General features: G+C 39.6%; 2 protein-coding genes across 2 annotated transcripts; both read right to left on the reverse strand.

Moving 5' to 3' along the window:
- Positions 1-5,257: 5,257 nt before the first annotated feature.
- On the reverse strand, positions 5,258-8,624 carry LOC102718354 (calnexin homolog). The gene is made up of 6 exons (XM_006652175.3): positions 8,480-8,624; positions 8,322-8,391; positions 6,229-7,358; positions 6,042-6,113; positions 5,824-5,940; positions 5,258-5,736 (listed from the first exon to the last, which is right to left on the reverse strand). The coding sequence occupies exons 1-6, from the start codon at positions 8,555-8,557 to the stop codon at positions 5,587-5,589; spliced, it is 1,617 nt and encodes a 538-aa protein (XP_006652238.1). The 5' UTR covers positions 8,558-8,624; the 3' UTR covers positions 5,258-5,586.
- A 1,571-nt stretch (positions 8,625-10,195) lies between these two features.
- Positions 10,196-17,851, reverse strand: LOC102701539 (ribonuclease TUDOR 1-like). The gene is made up of 15 exons (XM_006653294.3): positions 17,669-17,851; positions 16,988-17,176; positions 16,650-16,751; positions 16,174-16,380; positions 15,485-15,685; positions 15,234-15,341; positions 14,971-15,141; positions 14,092-14,292; positions 13,439-13,774; positions 13,102-13,329; positions 12,802-12,987; positions 12,643-12,714; positions 11,949-12,332; positions 11,318-11,680; positions 10,196-10,506 (listed from the first exon to the last, which is right to left on the reverse strand). Exons 1-15 carry the CDS (start codon positions 17,849-17,851, stop codon positions 10,306-10,308), a joined length of 3,132 nt encoding a protein of 1,043 aa, XP_006653357.1. The 3' UTR covers positions 10,196-10,305.
- Between the last annotated feature and the right edge of the window lie 653 nt (positions 17,852-18,504).

Genomic DNA, 18,504 nt, shown 5'->3' on the forward strand with positions numbered 1-18,504 from the left:
TTGTTCTATTCATGGATGCTGATAAGCAACAGGAGCGAGCTCAAAAGGCCTTCGACAAAAAAAACATTCACAATCAAGACTACTCGCCTCAATTTTGAGCCTTTCAAGATGAATATTCATAGCATTACAAATCCATTGCGCCAGAGGGTTATACTTGCTCTTTAAGGTGTGCCACCAGAGTCATGGAACAAAGAGCCATAACAGAGCTAATGGACAACAGCTGCATGGTTGAAGAGCTATATGGAGAGCACCATATACAAGATCTATCTGTTTTTAAGCTAGCTTCTTGGACCACAGACTGTAACCTTATACCCAAGGCAATTAGCTGGAACATTGAGACCAAGGAGGGAACTCGAGCATCAGCTAATGTTAGATGGAACCACAATGCAGCTCTCTCTATGATACTGGTTCATATGGAAAAATTGTTTGATTACACGGATGAAGATAGTGGTAGTGACAGCGACGGTGAGCTTCTTAGACAATATGAGCAGGCACATCCATGCACCCCTGTTATCAAAACATTTACGTGGATGTCCTGTCAAGTTGACCAAGAAAATGGACCAATAGAAGGTGGTTCACCAGGGATACTCCCACGTCGTCTTCCTCTCGAATTTCGCAAGCGTGGCCATAGGCTGTCTCCCCCGTAGTTCCCTCTTTGTTTGTCAATGTTAGTTATCATGGTTCCATGTATGTTGCTATGATATGCTCTAAATTATGCACTATTATTAATGCACAATGTTTACATGCATTTCGTGTATTTTATGCCTGCTTAGTCCAACATAGCCTGAATGGTATAGCTAGCTATCGAACGGTCGATCAACCGGGTAAGCTTTTCAGAGTCTCCTTATTTGTTCATCTCATTTACATAGCCAAGGGCGCCGCGAAGCGCGCCGTAGGTTCTAGTATGAATGAATGGCTAGCTGGGATGGAATGGAAGTGAAAGGGAGCTTGCCATTGTAGTGGCATCTCATATTTAAGTACAGGGAGCATGGAATCAACAGGATATCTGGAGATGACACAAGCACGCAAGGAATGATATTCTCAACCGCTTTGCTCTCGTCCTTCCTTTTATATCATGATGTACTAAAATCATCACTCGTGTTATCTACCTCACGATAAAATCCTACCCGTTGGTGATGATAGACCAAACAATCACGATTACATCGTACCTCGAGATACCAGCTTGGTCGTGAGGTGGATAGCTAGTACGAGTGGAAATATTAGTACCTCATGATACTAGTATCTCGTGGTATAAAAATAAAGACGTGAGTAAAGCTCTATTCTCAATGGAGATAATTAAAGCTAAAGACCAGGTACGTCGGAAGCAACGAATTAACCACATCCTGTGTGCTAAAAGATACTCCGTATAAAGAAAAAGAAAAGGGCATGGTGGGGCTAATTACTTGCCACTCATGTAGGCTAATTACCAAAATGTAGGCTACATGAGCCTTTCATGTATTTGACACTCATTTCCTAAATGTAAGTGCACCTTTATGGAGAAAAAAGAAACAGAAAACGGTCTCAAATAAGAGAGCTTGTGTATGAATTTCAATAAAAAATAATTGACACTATACGTCATGAAAGAATTTTCAAAATTATTCAATAATGGTGTACTGATGTAGATGTAGTCCATCTATACACTTTTACGCATACAATTTTGTAGTATTAGCGTGGAAGCTAGCCAATTTAGTGCATGATGGAGTTATGATCTGCATAACCGTATTCATATAGTTTAACTTAAACCGTATTGTTATTGCCTTCAATGGCTTCAAAACTAACTCATTTTTGCAAGTAATCTTCAAAGGAATACACTGATGTGGCAGTGGTCTCTGAAGCTTAAAGGGAAGGGCCCCTTTCCGGTGCTCCCTGTTGGCATTAGAATTTAATTAACACTGTTCATCTATTTTTATGGATGGGTCCTAATTAAATTATACCACCACCTAGATTAGTTGTAGTAGAAATGTGAAGTGATATAATCATCTATGAAAATATGAGCGGGGAGGTTAGAATTAGTGACAAGATGAGGCAAGGTTGCAGATTGTTTGAAGATAGAGTGGGTGGAACTTGAGTAGATGGTTGAAAGCATAGTCGTGTCTTGCTCTAGGTTTCATTTACCGCGGAAGGGCCGAAATCGGACCTGGGCGAAGCGACAATAATTGTGATTATCATTAAAAACCCGTGTGAATTGAAAACTTAAAAATTCAAAAAAAAAATCGTCACGGTTTTGAACGTCAAACCACATGGTTTGACACGATTATCGCATGGTTTGGAGCGATTATCGTGACGATTTTGAGGACAACGATAATCACGGCTTCGATCATGATAATCGTGTGATTTTGAATATAATGATAATCATGGTTTCGATCATGATAATCACATGGTTTTCTACTATTATCGCACGGTTTGCTACGATTACCCAATGATTTTGAACTCCTCCTCATTGGGCCGTGTTGGGCCTCATGAACAATATGATTTTTAATTTTTCTCACCTTTCGACCTTTTTTAATTCATTCATGTCTTGTTTTTAAAAATTTTCTTTACCACTAAGTTTAGGATAAACATGTTTATCAACATGATTTTTTTGGGACTTTTCTACTATTTTTTTTCAAAATTTTTGAATTGGGACGATATTTATGGAACTGTATCGCCAAAAACCGCTACTCTATCTTGTCGATACATGTGATTATCACGATAATCATGGTTCTGTAAAACCTAGTCTTGCTACACCATGGATGATAGAGTTGAGCTGTTATTTTAGGCATGTTTGGGGGAGCTTCTCTCATCTGTAGCTTTTCCCAAAAAAACTGCTTCTACCAAAAGCTGCCCCCAAACGGTTCACAACTTCTGAGAATTTATAGTTACATATTCTGCAAATAAACTAAGAAGCTAGAACCCAGAAGCTGGCCACCAAACAGTTACTTCTCAAAATCTAAAGCTCTCCAAACATGTCATTTGTCTCTCTTGGGAGTCTTGTTGGGGTCTACATGCTTGTTTTATCCTTTATGTAAGGATTTGAATGTAGATGTTGGATTTTGATCCATTTGACTAAATTATTCTAGTAAAAGGAGTTTTAAGGGTTGATTTCTCTTGCTTGAAGATCTAGAAGAGTGAAGAATATAAGACCTGAAGGGATCAGATCCTCAAAAGTGAGTAAGAGTGATATATATCCTACATCAACCACATTCTATGTTGAGTAAACTACACCTACGATACATGAACTTTGGAGATGGGTGCAAGCTAATACATCAACTTGTAAAATACTCATTTCAGTATAATAACTTGTCTAGTGCATGTAAACCATGATTAAAAATGCATGTGTACTGTTGTTATAGAAATAGCATGCCACATGATGATTATGAAAAAATATGCATTCCTTTTTTTGTTATGTTCGTTGATGTATTAGATTATAAAAAAAATATGAAAAAATAACCCCGCCCTCGTCCCCTAGACGAGGCCTGAATTCCCCGAAAAAAGAGAAGTTACTCACGATCAGCTTCAGGCTAAGGATGATGGCATTGGGCAGAGGCATAGAGTGGAGGTTGCAAGCCATTAGAGTTGGGCGCGTCAAGTGCTCAGTTGCAGGACATCGGCGTCGGGCGAAGACGGGCTACTGGCGGCGTCGTCCCTTGCCACCTCGGGCAAGTCGGCAAAGAGTAGAGCGGAGGAGAAGGGGTCGGCGTCAAGGACGGAGGGTAGTGGACGAAAGGTGGCAAGCCGACGAAGGACGGGGGTGTTGAGCTAGCTGCAGCCACCAGAGGAGAGGGAGGCGACGGAGGAGGGCAACGGGCGGGGAGGAGACACTGATAGCCGAGCTGGCCGTAGCTACCAGAGGAGAGTGCGGCAAAGGACGGGGGGCTAGCGTCGGGCTGGGAGGAGGCGTTGACCGCTGAACCAGAGGAGAGGGCACGCAATGGGCCAGACGAGAAGGCGGTGATGGAGGGCAATGGAATAATTAACTTTTTGTTACTCTTAGAAATGATGCTAACATATTTACCACTGGACCTATATGTCATAGACATATGAGGACCCACATGTCATAGACAGCGGATGACAAATATGTTAGGTGTCATTTCTAAGAGTGGCTAAAAGTTAAATGCCCCGAGTGCAAGCGATGTGCCTGAGGAGAATGCAGTGCTGGAGCGGGTGATGGGCTGAGACTATGAGTGCGGGATGTAGATGTGGACATACAGGTAGCCCACTAGGGTTTGCCACTTCACTGTTGGGCTTGGCAGGCTGACCCAAGTAAAGTGTACAGCGGGAGCTCAACTTTTTTTCTTTAATATTTCAAGGCTTAGAGCAGGTACAATAGCAGGCTATAAGCTAACTATAAGCATATTTTAAAGAGATAAAAGGGGAGAGAGAAGAGAAGTAGACTACTAATTTGTAGCTAGCTGCACACGGACTTAAGACACACTAATGTTTTGTAGATAACTATAGTATGAATTGGCTACTAGATTGGCTATAGATGAATTGGAGCCAGTAGTTGGCTATAATATTGAACTTAGCTCTTTTGGGGATCCCCGGTTAATATCGCTCGGCGGCCCCATCTCCGAAAATAACAAGCGCTAACTCTGATTCCCCACGGGGCAAAAATTGTCTCTGGCCTGGCCCGCCCCGGCAGGAAATTTGCCAACCGTAGATAATCCAATTGGTTCGAAACTTGGTAGCTGTTGCGATTTTTCTTGCCAATATAATGAGTTGGTGTTTAGATTGAAAAATTTTTTGAGAGAAGTGTCACGTCAAATGTTCGACTGGATGTCGAAAGGGATTTTCAGACACGAATGAAAAAACAAATTTCACGGCTAGCCTAGAAACCGCGAAACGAATCTTTTGAGCTTAATTAATCCGTCATTAGCACATATTGATTACTGTAGCACTTGTGTCTAATCATACGCTAATTAGGCTCAAAAGATTTGTCTCAAGATTTCTTCCATAACTATGCAATTAGTTTTTTTAGTTCATTTATGTTTAATGTTTTATTTAGATGTCAAAAATTCGATGTGATGTTTCTAGAAAAAAAATTAAGAACTAAACAAGGCCTGAATTAACTACTTTTCTTGCCAATATAATGAATTAATGGTTGCAAATTGTTTAAATTTGCTAGTGTTTAATTGACCTCAGTAGCTGTTGCAGATTTTCTTGACAATATAATTATTGCAAATTGTTTAAAGTAGCTCAACAACAAGAATCAACCATTGTAGTAATGGTAGTTCGGCAAGACTCTTTTACCCCGGGTAACTTGTAAGCATGTAAAATATAGCAAAAATAACTAGACTTGCACTTAAAGCACCACATGTGAAAGATTCTTGTTTCAACTATCTACGAGAAAATGATCACTATCCGATCCAGAATGTGATTAGTCAGGCACAGCAGACGAATAACCCAACATGACTAACTTCTAGTGTTCGTGAAGTTCTAACCATTTAAGCAGGGATACCCAAATAATCCAGTTGGGAGCATAGGTGACATGAATCTCCTATTATACACTCACAAACATAAAAAAAAAGACCAATGTTCTCCAAAAAAAAGAGGGGAAAGCAGGCGCCAAAATGGCCGAGATAAGACGTCAAAATCAAAGACTTGTGTCTATGTCTCCCTTCGGGACCTCCGTCGTGGGGCAGCAGCTTCCTCCTTCTCTTCCTCTTCCTTCTCATCCTCCTTGTCACCGCTGCTTCCAGCTGCGTCAGACTCGTTAGTTTTGGGTTTTTTGACCTCGGCCACGGGCTTCACAGGAGCCTGGTACATGCAAATCTTACAGTTGGTCAACTTTTGTTTAACTATCAAGCGAGGAGGTCAGTAGAGCATTTTGGAAGAGCAACTAACCACTGGTTTCTTGCTGCCGAATAGGATCTTGAAGAGCACAGTCACCAAAACGACAACAATCGAAACTACAATTCCAATTGTGATGTTGGGCTGCTTCTCTCCTTTCTCGATTACATCCTGTACAGGAAAGAGAGGCAATGTGATTTTCCAGAGATACAATAGCGAGTAGTCTACTGCAGTAGCTTGAAACACGTAAGTGCGAGGATCGAAATTCTTACAATGATCTTAGTCTTGTAAGGTTCCAAGAATGGAATGTCAGCGATTTTGTACAAGACGTCAAAGATCTTCTTCTGCAAAGTAGATGGCAACTAAGTTAGATACATCACGGCATGAAGCTATATATTCTACATATTCATGGATAAATCAACAAACATATAACAAAAGAATATTGGAAGAATATATCACCTGGAACTCGGAAAGACCATCAGCACCTGCCGCAGCAGCCTCCTCAGCCTTCTCCTTCTCCTTCTCTACTTCATACTTGGGCTTCCAGGTCTTCTCCAGGATAGAAGTGGCAACTTTCTCATCATCAGCGATCAAAATGTTGTCAAACAAGATGCCATCCTGCATCGTCCAGATCTCAATCCCAATAGCAGCAATTGGATCGAAGTCAGGCTTGTCAAGCTCAAAGTACTCAGGGTTGGGGATCTCTTGGGGCTTCCAGATTCCTTTGTAGTTGGGGTTGTCAATCAGAGGTGCATGCCACTTGCCCTTGTAAGCAGGATTCTGCTTCATTGGCCTCTTCCACTCACCACATCCAGGAGCCTCTTCACACTTGGGGTTGTCAATCTTTGGTGCCTCCCACTCTCCATCCTCCTCATCATCCCAGTCTTCAGGCTTGATAGCCTCCGGATCATCAATTTCCTCAGGCTCATCATCCAGCCACCCCTCTGGCTTCGTGGCCTCTTCGTCTTCAATTTCCATAGGGGCATCCTCATCCCAGTCATCAGGCTTCACAGCATCTGGATCAGGGATTTTAGCTCTCTCGTCCCAGTCTTCTGGCTTTTTGTCATCAGGATCAGGAATGGTCTTCGATGGGATAAGTGCTGGCTCAAAATCATCAGCAGAGAGAAAGTTTGCCTTCTTCTTCTCTTCCCCATCAACCAAAATTCTCACCTCATTATCCGGCTTCAAGATAGCCGTGTAGACATGAGAGAGTTTATCATAGGGGACAGATGGTGGGAACTTGAGGTGATGTTCAACATACTTGCCAGTCTTGGGGTTCTTGTGCTTAAGGATGAAATGCACCTTGTTAGTTGATCCACATTTGTCAGGACCAAACATAATAGTGTAAGGAGTGTCATTATCAAACTCCTTGGCATCCCATGCAGCATCCTGAGGGCGGATGTACTTAATATAGGCACCTCCGCACTCAAGGCCATTCTGAAGCCTCACTTCAAACTGTAGGACAACAGTCCCATCCTTCAAAGTAACAGGCTCATCAAGCTCCTTGATTATGGCGTATTTCTTGGCCTTCTCACTAACAAGTAGGCCATAGTCTTCATGCCCATCACTCTTTTCGTGTTTCCATAAACCTGCAAACCACAGTATGCATTTCACCATCTAATCCATCATATGTGCAAGCAACTTTCATGGAGATAGAAGATTAGCGTCATCCTATACTGTCAGAAAATGAAAAGTATAAATGTTCACTGCAAAACGTACAAAGCTAGATTTGCATTTTACTTTCACGACTTAGCATATGAAGAATATTTAAAATAAAGATGGAAGAACAAAATGGCACTAGTGGTAACAGTATACACGACAGCATTCTTCATTTCAAATAGCCTCATGTACCATCAGTCCAACACAAAATGTCATCAAGGTGAGCACGCCAATTTTAGTGAGACATGTGCTCGTCACGAACAGGGAATAATGCTACTCGGAAATCAAAATATACTACAGATTTTAAATGCAGCTCAATTAAGCATATTAACGATAACCATATAAGAGCACTGCAAATTTTAAATGCAACTGAATGGAGCATATTTATGATGATCATATAAGAGGGCAAAATTACAGCAAGCCACATCCCAACAACCACTCAATGTTTTACGGTTCTCAGCGTTATGTATCCAATCACTGGCAAAGCAAAAACTAAAACTTAGAAGTGCAGAGCGTATTAGCAGGCTAACAAGGTCCACAAATAGGCAACCAAATCCTAAGTGGGACAGAGATGCCGCATCTCATGAGCCCATTCACAGCACATCACTGTGTCTGTGCTGATACAACTTAGCTGGTCAAACCCGATCTATCCAAACATCGTACAACTTCGAGCGAAACAACCATGTATGGATCCCGATGGAAACTGCGCGATTGATCCCTCGCCCCTAATGCACCACTCAACTAAAAAGCTCCCAAAGCTGTGTAAGGATCCCATAAACAGATCAGCATCCCTGAGCCCTGTAACCCCGCTAAAACCCACGGATCTCGCGCAGATCGGGCAAATCCCGCGCACGAAGCGACAGATGTGACAGCAGCGGCGGCGGTAAGCATACCTTTGTAGTCGTCCTTCCCGGAGACGACCCACTTCCCCTCGAAGCTCTCGTCGAACGGCTCGTAGAACAGCTGCAACACACACAGGCAGAAACCACTCAGCAAATCTCAAACCCCACCCCCACAACAACACCCGAAGGAATTCTCCGACTCGGCTTACCGGATCGGAGGCGCGGATCTGGACGAGCAGCGCGGAGAGCAGCAGCGGCAGCAGGAGGAGCGCGCGCCCGCCCGCCATCTCTTCTCCCCCTAGCGATCTCTCGCGAGATCCAGAAATCTCCAGAAGAGGGAGAGGAAGAACCAAAATAAGCTGCTCGGGGGAGTGGGAGGGGAGAGACGGGTATAAGAAGACGGGGAGCCGGTGCGGATGGACGGCTGGGATGACGGGAAGCGGGGGTGTCGCGGACGGCGCGGATCGGTTTCGACCCGTGCGTCGGGGCGGGGCGGGGCGAAGGGCGTGGCGTGACTTGTTCTGGCCAATGGGAGCGTTCGCGGACGTGGTGAGAGCCAATGGGTTCGCGCCACGTGTGGCCGGTGACGCCTGGGCCAGGCGCGGCGGAACGCCACGTCGGACGGGCTCGGGTAAGACTGCTGCTCGAGTACTCGCGTCGCGTGTGCCGTCGCAGGATGAGGTGAAGTTACCACCGTAACAGTAACTCTGCGATAAGAAATAAAGGGTCTAGACTCTAGATTAACACACCATACTTGTTGTGCAGTTATAGTTCTAACTGTATTTGATCTTAATCCGCGGTGGCAGGACGCAAATTTATAGATCAACATGTATAGCTAGTATTTCGCTTACTATTAAACTTGCTTCAAAATTATCAAATAAAAAATTACTCTAATAGAAAAGTAGTGCTATACATAGGACTTGAGATTATGACTCCATTTCAAGCAGAGCAGATTTAACATGGGAGCGGTAGGGCTCGAGCTTCTGTTACCCTCGTTAAAGCTATTAGAGTCTCCATGAAGACCCCTCAATGGCTAGATCCGTTACTGATTTCAAATAGCACATCCAAGACATAACATGTTGTCCAAAGAACATGGAGCCATAGGCTAGAGATTAATCAATGTTGTAAATATATGACACACTCATAAATTTACAATTTTGTGGTATTAATAATAATAGGAAAAAGATTACATTCACAGTAGATATTTACCTACCATTAAACATTTAAATATTAAATTTTGAAAATCAACCTTTTGTATAATAGATTATTATATACTTCATTTGTTTCATACTACAAGATATTTAACTTTTTACTTGTATTGTTTGATCATTTGTCTTATTAAAAAATTATAAAAATATCATTTATTTTGCTTGTAACTTACTTTATTATCAAAAGAACTTTAAGCACGACTTGTTATTTTTTATATTTATATTGTTTTTTGAATAAGACGAATAATCAAACGTTATAACTAAAAAAAGTCAAACATCTTACATTGTAAAACGGGGAGTAGTATATAGTGTAATGTCACTGACCGATGCTTTGCCTATGAGACATAATCTTTTGCTTAGCAAGATTATATTGTCATGTATAAAACAAATAAATGAGAAGCCATATAGAAACAATATAGGTTAGGTCCAATAATCATATCAGTTTTGGCTGTAATAACATCTCAAACTTTTACATTAAGGACTCTATCGTTTCGCAGTTACAACTGCTTATAAGCCAAAATTTAAATTTCAGAACTTAATTCTGAACTTGATTTTGTGGTTTTTTCATTATGGTTTGTTTTACACATTTTACTTTTGAGTCGCTATGGACACGTATATAAAAGTTTTACCTATAAGTTATTTTTCGTTTGCAAAAACGTGTTTTCGCTTATTTCTCCAAAATACGAAGCGATGGGAGCCTAAGAATGGATGCACTACTAAAGAATGAAACTAAAAGAGAATTGTCATGTAGATACAAGGTGTGTGGTCTCACTGAAACTTTTATGACATTAGTTAGATCGAGAGGCAATAAACTTGACCAAGTCATATCATTTCTTAGGGGGAGCTAGTGCTCTAGCCAGAGCAGGGTACTCTTTGTCATCATCTAAAACATGATTTCTTGCATTTTCTTGGCCCCAAACACCTAGTTGCTCTTTCCTTGCTTCCTCCTGAGATTTTTCAAGCTTCTTTATGCCTATCCGTCTCTCCCCCAAGTCCAATCTTCGCCTTTCAAGTCGAGCATACCCTTTCTGCAAATGAGAAGACATACAAAAAATAATTGTCACGTCATTTTAAACAAATCTCAAACAAGTCGACAATATAAATTTAAATCTTACACAAGTGCATTTGGTACTTCATGAACTCATAAATTAATTGTCTAAAAATGTGTTCTTTTACAATAATCCACTCGTACTGTATTTAACACATCTCCAACCATTCCTTACTTATTGATAATGGTATATTTTCTAGTGTGCGCACTCTTTACATCGTTACGTCGGTTATATTAAAAATGTAATTCCTGATAGAACTTTGTTATTTTCTTGTACACTATCTAATACAAGAATTCATCAAATGTCATATAAATTATTGTTTATAAGTTACAAAATATTTGTTTTTCTAACACATACTAGTGTGACAAGTTGTATGAAATGATGGTGGAGATGGCAAGCAACAATAAAGAAACAACTAGAGAGGATTTGATTTTGACATATTATATATAAAGTTGTATATAATCTAGTTATAAGAGTTGCGATATGCTAGGGATCAAAATGTTACTCAACACAACCGAGCTTTTTACTATCATTAAAAAATAACTCAAATGTACCATGTTTTTTAAATATAAGCCAAAATTTTACACTAAAGTTTTTGGCACCTTAAGTTACTTCTCAAGAATAGTAAAAAAAAACTCCAACATATATAGTCTTATTTATTCTAAAGTTATTCAAATGCAAAACACACAATAAACAGAAATTGCAAGGGAAAAAAAAGGCAACAACTAGAACTAACTAATTTCAACATATAGACATCACTAGTGAAATGTTGCCTCCTATAATCGCATACCTCTAGCATCTCAGCATTGATGCTATTTTCAGTCTCACTGTCGAGTAAAGTCACGGCAAGGATTTCCCCAGCTCCTTGACCCTGTAGTTTTCCTCCTAGGTCATCTCGTTCTTCAACAACAGCCTCAAATGTTTTGTCAACTAAGATACTGTTTAGATGTATCGCTGCTTCTTCTCCAAGGTAGTCATTTAGACCTGGTACCTTCACAAAAGCAAGGCTGCATAGCTTGGCAAGGGGATGAATAGAGGAAATTGATGGGTCAATAGGTCTTAGGCAACTATAGGGAACATGCTCTTGGTTTCCATAGTCAATGTAAAATACTTCAAACTCAAGCTCTGTAGCTCCCTGATGCTCACTTATAACCTGTAAAAGAAGAGTACAAGTAAGATAAGTAAGGTACAAAGAGATCCTATTTATCTTCTATATATATATCTATACTCTAAAAAAAAAGAACAATGGTCGTAGTGAATGATGATGAATCTATCACACATACTCTCTTTTAACTAAGACTTATATATCAAACCACTTTTATTCACTCTACTTTAATAACATGCTAATAAATTTTTTAAATAAAATTTATTGCAACTCATGCACAATATGCCGGCGTAAGAAAAAAAATGAAAAGGAATACCATGGCTCTATTCCATGAATGATCGAAGCTGAACCAGGCAAGCACCATTTCTCCCATAGAAGGGGTAAATGGAGTAGTGATTGAAGCATTCGCTAATGGAGCTACCGATTCGACATTATCCTTGGAGGTAATGGCCTCCTCATCCTTAGCCACATCAGAACATGGCTCTTCAGCATCCAATGTTTCAGGTAAATCTTTAATTTCCAAATCAGCCACCGGCGATGAATGCTCATCTTTTGAAGTTTGATCTTTCACTTCTAAAGTTTCACCTGGATCTTTAGCATCTAGAGAATCGAGCTGTTGGCGAATGAACTTCACGCGTTCATCATCAGCAAGTGATTGTACATAGAACATTCCAGCGCCGAGAACTTCAGTAACAATAACCTTTTTAAAGAAAGAGATAAGGAATCAAGTTAGCATATTTTTGCTATATTTATTTAGAGTTTTACTCCCATCCTCCCTTTTCCTTTTGTATCTTGAGGTACCGGTACCTCGAGATACCAAATCATTTCTCACCATTGGATCTACCTAAGTAGGATATGCACTGTTGGATCCAGCGATCAGAAATGATTTGATATCGCGAGGTACCGGTACCTCGAGGTACAAAAGGAATGATAAGAGTAAAACTCATTTATTTAACTATAGAGAATATGAATTAAAAATATGCATATAGCCGAATGTAAAACACACAAACGTTGATAATCTCTTTATTGCCATCATGTGTGGGCCTGTTGGGAACCTCTACTTCCTCGTAGTTCTCCCATATCTTTAGAAAATAAAGTGGCAATATTATGACTTACTTTATTTATTCATTTATTTATTTTGTTATACTTTAAAAATAAATGTGTCTCACCTTCAACTTTTTTTGCTTTGCCATTTTTTCCAGCCTTATGAGAACCTGAGCCTCCGGGATCCTGTCCACTGCAAATGGACCGAGCTTAGCTAGACCAGCCTCCAAAAGAACCGATGCCACGTTGGTATTGGACTCCCACAAGGAACCCAAGAACGTTCCAAATCTATCGACTGCTTCAATCTCAACCTGCAAATTAACTCAATCAAGATTTTTTTTTTAGAGAACAAAAGAACAATCAAACAAATGAAATGAAGAAAAAAAACACAAAACCTAATTAAGTCAGGAATTAATTAATGTAACCTCAACATTTCGTTGCAGTATCCTCCTCCTCATCATCGTAGTGGCCTCGTTGGAATAGGGCTCGTCCCTCGCCGGACAGCGAACGCCGGAGAATGAGAATGCAACTGTGCAGGTCTCTTTAGGGATCGTCACTTTGAAGCGATGGCCGTTGAAAACGTGCTCGACGATGGCAGGGTGCCTCCTGCTGCGCAATAGGTGAAGGAACTCCTTTGCCTTTTTCGGTGGAGCCTATTATGTTCGTACGTGTGTTAATAAATCTAAAACACATATACGAAACATATATATTTGATATATGGATGAATCCAAACAGATTTAAAATGATCCAGGATGGTTTTACCGTCGTCAGATCGGTTATGTGGATCACTGGCAAATCCTTCTTGGAGTGGTAGCCTTTCTTCGCCCTTTCGGCTCGAGCATGGGTAGCAACAAGAGCATCGTAGTAGTGTGACCTGTCCTCGTACTCCCGATGCCTGGTTACGTCTGCCAGTCCACGCGAGAGGAGCAGCGCAGCAACGTTGACTCCAGGTTGGTTCTCCGGGCTGGCAGTGGAAGGAGCGGTCTCTGCGTCAACGTGTGAGGGAAGAAAGACCGAGCCGTACTCCAAAACTCTGGTTTCACCATTTTTTCCATCCGTAGTGTTGATCTTCATTGAGTACTCCATGGAGACATTGACCTGGAAATTTAGGTGAATTGAATAAGAAATTAGTTATGTGTATAATTCTTAAATAAATAAATAAAATTCTGTACATGCTTCTAAGGACAAGGGTGATTGTTTGTTTTTTTGGGAAAAGCTAAACAACATATTTACAGACGAAAAATAATTCATGAATAAAAATTTTGTATGTATATTCTTATCAATCTAAAAAGTTAAAGTAGAAAATAAACTTTGGTGAAAAGATTCCAAAATTAGTTTCAAATTTAAGGTTGAATTTTTGTGTATAGAAATAAGCAGAAGAAAAAAAAGAGAGTGACAGAGTTATGCAAGCATACTTGTTTTCCAATCAATCTGCTGCGCAGGAATTCTTTTACTACACGAGCAAATTGTTCATAAGATTTGTTCTCTTCCGAATACTTCTCCAGCTTAGGAGGCCTAATGCTTGAAAGATTAACCCGGCGTTCTGCTGAAGGACTTCCATAAGGTCCAACATCATCAGCAACCACTATGCAGTATCCATTCATAAGCTCTATCACCTAGAAAAAAGAATCATTTCAGAATCAATAATAGTAATATTTTACGGATAATCACACTGAATTACCAACTAAGAAATACCACGGCTAAAGAGAGGGGCTAATTTTAAGCCATGGGGTATGCTTGTAGAATGTTTTCTCCATTTGATTCAAATAGTTCTGGAAAATTTTGAATAAAATAGTGTATATGATGATGTATCACCATCTTACCACAAACGTGTAAGGTCAAATTCAGCCCACGTAGGGTGAACATAAGAGATAAAACTAATTGCTAACGACTATAATTTTCAGAGTTTGATTTTTCTTCTCCCTTTGTAGATAGAATTTGAGCTTTCATGTTTGGATAAATGACACCATAATATATATTTATTCAGATAAATTTATTAGCAACAGGTTTATATATGTACTAATTGGAGTCCTTCTAGGAGCCTCCACATTAACACCAAGCTGAATGTGCCATTAAGTACCGATCTCCACTACATTTGAATTTGAATGCTATAAATTGTATAATCGAAGTCTACAATATTAGTACACATAGCTAAAATGTATGGTCCAAGTATATGCTCACATGTCAGTAACAAAGTGACAAATACTACAAATGCATGGGTTGGTGGCTAGTGGACACCAAATTTGACAAATAATTATTTTTTTATAAAAAGAAAATGGTTAAGACAAACTCACTTTTCCTGTGAAATTTTTGTTCTTAATTGGGGTTGTATTTGTCACCGGGGGTTTAAATCCAGTCCACATTCTTATATGTTCCTTCTTAGCCTGAAGATCAGCATTCCTCAACTTTATTTTAAGTTGAGGATCAAGCATGTTTGCGCTCCATTCGACATACTTTGAAAGCCCCTACACAATATGATAAAAAATATATACAGTTATTAAATGGAGTGAATCGAATGGTACCGTCTAGAAAGACATGGAGAAACAATGTTACATACATTTTGTACTAGCTCAAGTGCCAAGTCCTTTGCCATGTCCCCATCAGAATAATAAACCGAACCAAATATGTTGTTGAAATTATCTGTACCTTCCAACACAATCCGCACCTAGTGACAGATTGACCAAAAATATTGTAACTAAATTTAATACTTGATAATAATAATAATAATAATAATAATAGTAATACATAAAAACCATTGACAATATAGTATATAATACATAAAAATGAGAAGATAAATGACTTGATTACTTCTCTGTTGAGAACCCGTGTCTCGGTGAAGTGCTTGGCTTCCTCCCCAAACCTGTCTGCTGGGATTGCAGGTAACGCCATGAGTTTCTGTGCTGCTGTCATTGGTGTTGGGGTAGCAGAAGCTTCTCCATTTGCTTCACCATTGCCAACAGCTTCAACTTGAGCATTTGGATTAGTTATTCGTCGTCCCATTGATGGGGCCTGTGGATTATAGAACAAAACCCAAAGTTTGTCACCCAAGAGTATTATTATTATTGTTATTGTTGTTATTATTATTGCAAATCCTCTTCTACATGTTTATATGTGTTACTGAATGCTTAAGATCTATGTCTAAACAATAATTAAAAGGGACATGTATATGAAGATATAGCTCAACCTTTCTGTCACATACATGTGTTATTTTCTTAAATAAACTCCGTAAGCATTGTTATAATTCATTGATTAGAAGCATGCAATTAATACACCTACAATCTCAAAACATTGATAAAATGAATAAAGAAACTACATATAACATTACGATCAAGGAGAATAACTAATTATACACCTAAAATTAAGTGCTAATTAATAAAACTTCAATTATCGGGCGGTTGCCATGGTCCTACTCCTCAATTAACATCAATGTATCCATGGTGATATTATATGATTACATATATGAATTGTAAGAAGGCCGGGATACATCAGACCCTTACTTGGATGCCAGAAATATAAACTTGGACAAAATGGAAGCTGGGAATCAAGTGCACGCGAATAGTGCTTCCATCGCGAACTTGCTCCACAATGGCTTCCAAGCTCTTGCCTTTGTTTTCAGCAACAAAGCTCTTGGCATCAAAAGCTCTACCATCTCCGATTGCCGATGGTGGCAGACATCTTACTGACTCCTCAAGAGCACCAAGATCCTGTAAGGTTTCAAAAGAAAAATGAGACGAATGTATATAATTAATGCATCTCATCAGTGATATCACCGTGCCAGCTACAGATTGTGCGATGCATGCTGCGTAGTGGAAATATAATTAATTTTTTGTCACTTTTACAAGCGGTGATAAAAGATTTACCACTAGACCGACGTGAAGCCTTATATGTCATAGACAATTAGTGATAAATTTATTATCATCTATTCTTAAAAGTAACAAATAATTAAATATCCTGAGTACTACTGAGAACTGGCCTTGGTCCAATGGCCTAAGTTTTGGTTCTTGGCTAGATCCTCGAGCCTTAGCAACTCAGGGACATATGGGCTTAGGTCACCCTTCCTCGCTTGGTCTTTCACCTGATCGGCCAAAACAAATTAAGAAAAAGATTAATTCTGAATCAAACATTACCATGCATCAAAATAACACAAAAGTTTCCTAGCAAATATCTATACTCCTATAAAAAAAAGTAGTAGTGGTGGTAGTAAATCTGACAGCATCACCTACTATCACTATAGTTTTACAATTTAACCCTCAAATTTTTTAATATTAAAAGCACGGGTATTTAACTAGTATATATATATATATATATTACCTTTGCAAGACCAGCAGCGATTACCAGGCAAGCGACGTTCTTCTCGCCAAAGTATACTGTTCCGAATTTGCGTCCGGAGGACTGGGGCGCATTTTCTACTCGAAACAAGACCTCTTGGCCGATGAGCATCGTCCTCAGGAACTCTCTGCTCTTCCATGCGAAAGGCTCGTCTATCCCACCACGCCGTGCCTGCAATTGTATTTCAATGTATACATACCCTATTATTTCAATATATACCCCGTATTGATGTATTTTGTACCAGCTTCAATAAGCAACACACTTATCTTTTCGCTTATATTTATGTTTATAAGCCAAAATTTAAATTTTCAACTTAAATTTAAGGTTAATTTTGAGATTTTTTTCATTGAAGTTTATTTTAGATGGCTAAGAATAGACATATAAAAATTTTATTCATAAATTATTTTCTATTTAAAACCCAAACAATCACCCCCGACCCTACTAAAGTGACCAACTCAATAACATGCAATCTATTAGTCAAAAACAAGGCTGAACAAGTCAAGAGATCTATCCGGCATCCACATATTATTTTCTTGTACTGTTCGATCTTAATTTTGCCCAGCCACCAAAATTAAAGTGCTTATGTGTGCTACCACTCGTCATGTGATAGATCACGGATTGGTATATACACGTGTGAGATGATATAACAGTACTACGTCTTACCAGCCTAGGCGTAATGATGCACGAGAGCGTGACGCACTCTTCCAGCGGAGGGATCTTATCCGTCTTGGCGGCGCTCTCCATGATCACCAAGGTGTCGCCGGAAGGCACGGACTTGACTCTCCCCCGGAGCCATCTCGGCGCCGCCGCCGCCGCCTGTACGGCCCCGCCGCCGCCGGTCACCATGTGGTATAGTATAGGCGCCCCACCCAATGTGACACACAGCCGCTCTCGATCGCTAGATCTGCATGCCCCCATTTAAAAGAATCGATTGACTTCGGTTATATATAAGTATAGAGTCTACATAACCCCCTAAAGTTTTATCATCTGATCACTTAACCTCTCACCTAACAAACTAGATATTTAGTCCCCTAATTTATCTAATACCTTTTAGATTACCCCCGGTGGTTTTTATGGTTTTGCTCCTTGTATTTCTATGTTGGCAGATTCTTTTTTAGAATGATCGTGGAGCATCCTATTTGTGTTATGTTTAAATAGGTTTTCTCTAAATTTACGTTTCTTAGTGCTATTGAAATATCGGGCATGTGACGTATTTCTTGCATAAGTATGCAATTCAAGCTTTAATGGTAATGTTGATAAACAAAAAAATTGGTTAAATGGTTTCCGACGATCTAGCCAAAAAGATTTCAGGTTTTCTAGTGCAAATGGAACGGTTAGCTTTCAGTTTTCTACTCCATATGCAATCATGTTTAGCATGGCATCAAAAAATTAATGCAATATATAAACTACTCTAATTAGTTCATATGCAATCATGTTCATCCAAATTAGTGTAATGTACCAGGCATAAAAGAATCATGTTAAAAAAATCTGCCAACATG

The sequence above is a fragment of the Oryza brachyantha genome, chromosome 4, assembly GCF_000231095.2.
Source record: "Oryza brachyantha chromosome 4, ObraRS2, whole genome shotgun sequence".
NCBI lineage: Eukaryota > Viridiplantae > Streptophyta > Magnoliopsida > Poales > Poaceae > Oryza > Oryza brachyantha.

Coding starts and splice junctions, on each gene's coding strand:
- LOC102701539 (XM_006653294.3), bottom strand. CDS start 17,851: ATGGTGACCGGCGGCGGCGGGGCCGTACAGGCGGCGGCGGCGGCGCCG. Junction 16,381..16,649: donor ACTTAGGCCATTGGACCAAG/GCCAGTTCTCAG, acceptor GAAACCTTACAG/GATCTTGGTGCTCTTGAGGA. Junction 14,293..14,970: donor ACAAAAATTTCACAGGAAAA/GTGAGTTTGTCT, acceptor TCTTTTTTCTAG/GTGATAGAGCTTATGAATGG.
- LOC102718354 (XM_006652175.3), bottom strand. CDS start 8,557: ATGGCGGGCGGGCGCGCGCTCCTCCTGCTGCCGCTGCTGCTCTCCGCG. Junction 7,359..8,321: donor CGGGAAGGACGACTACAAAG/GTATGCTTACCG, acceptor TGTGGTTTGCAG/GTTTATGGAAACACGAAAAG. Junction 5,941..6,041: donor CTTACAAGACTAAGATCATT/GTAAGAATTTCG, acceptor TTTCCTGTACAG/GATGTAATCGAGAAAGGAGA.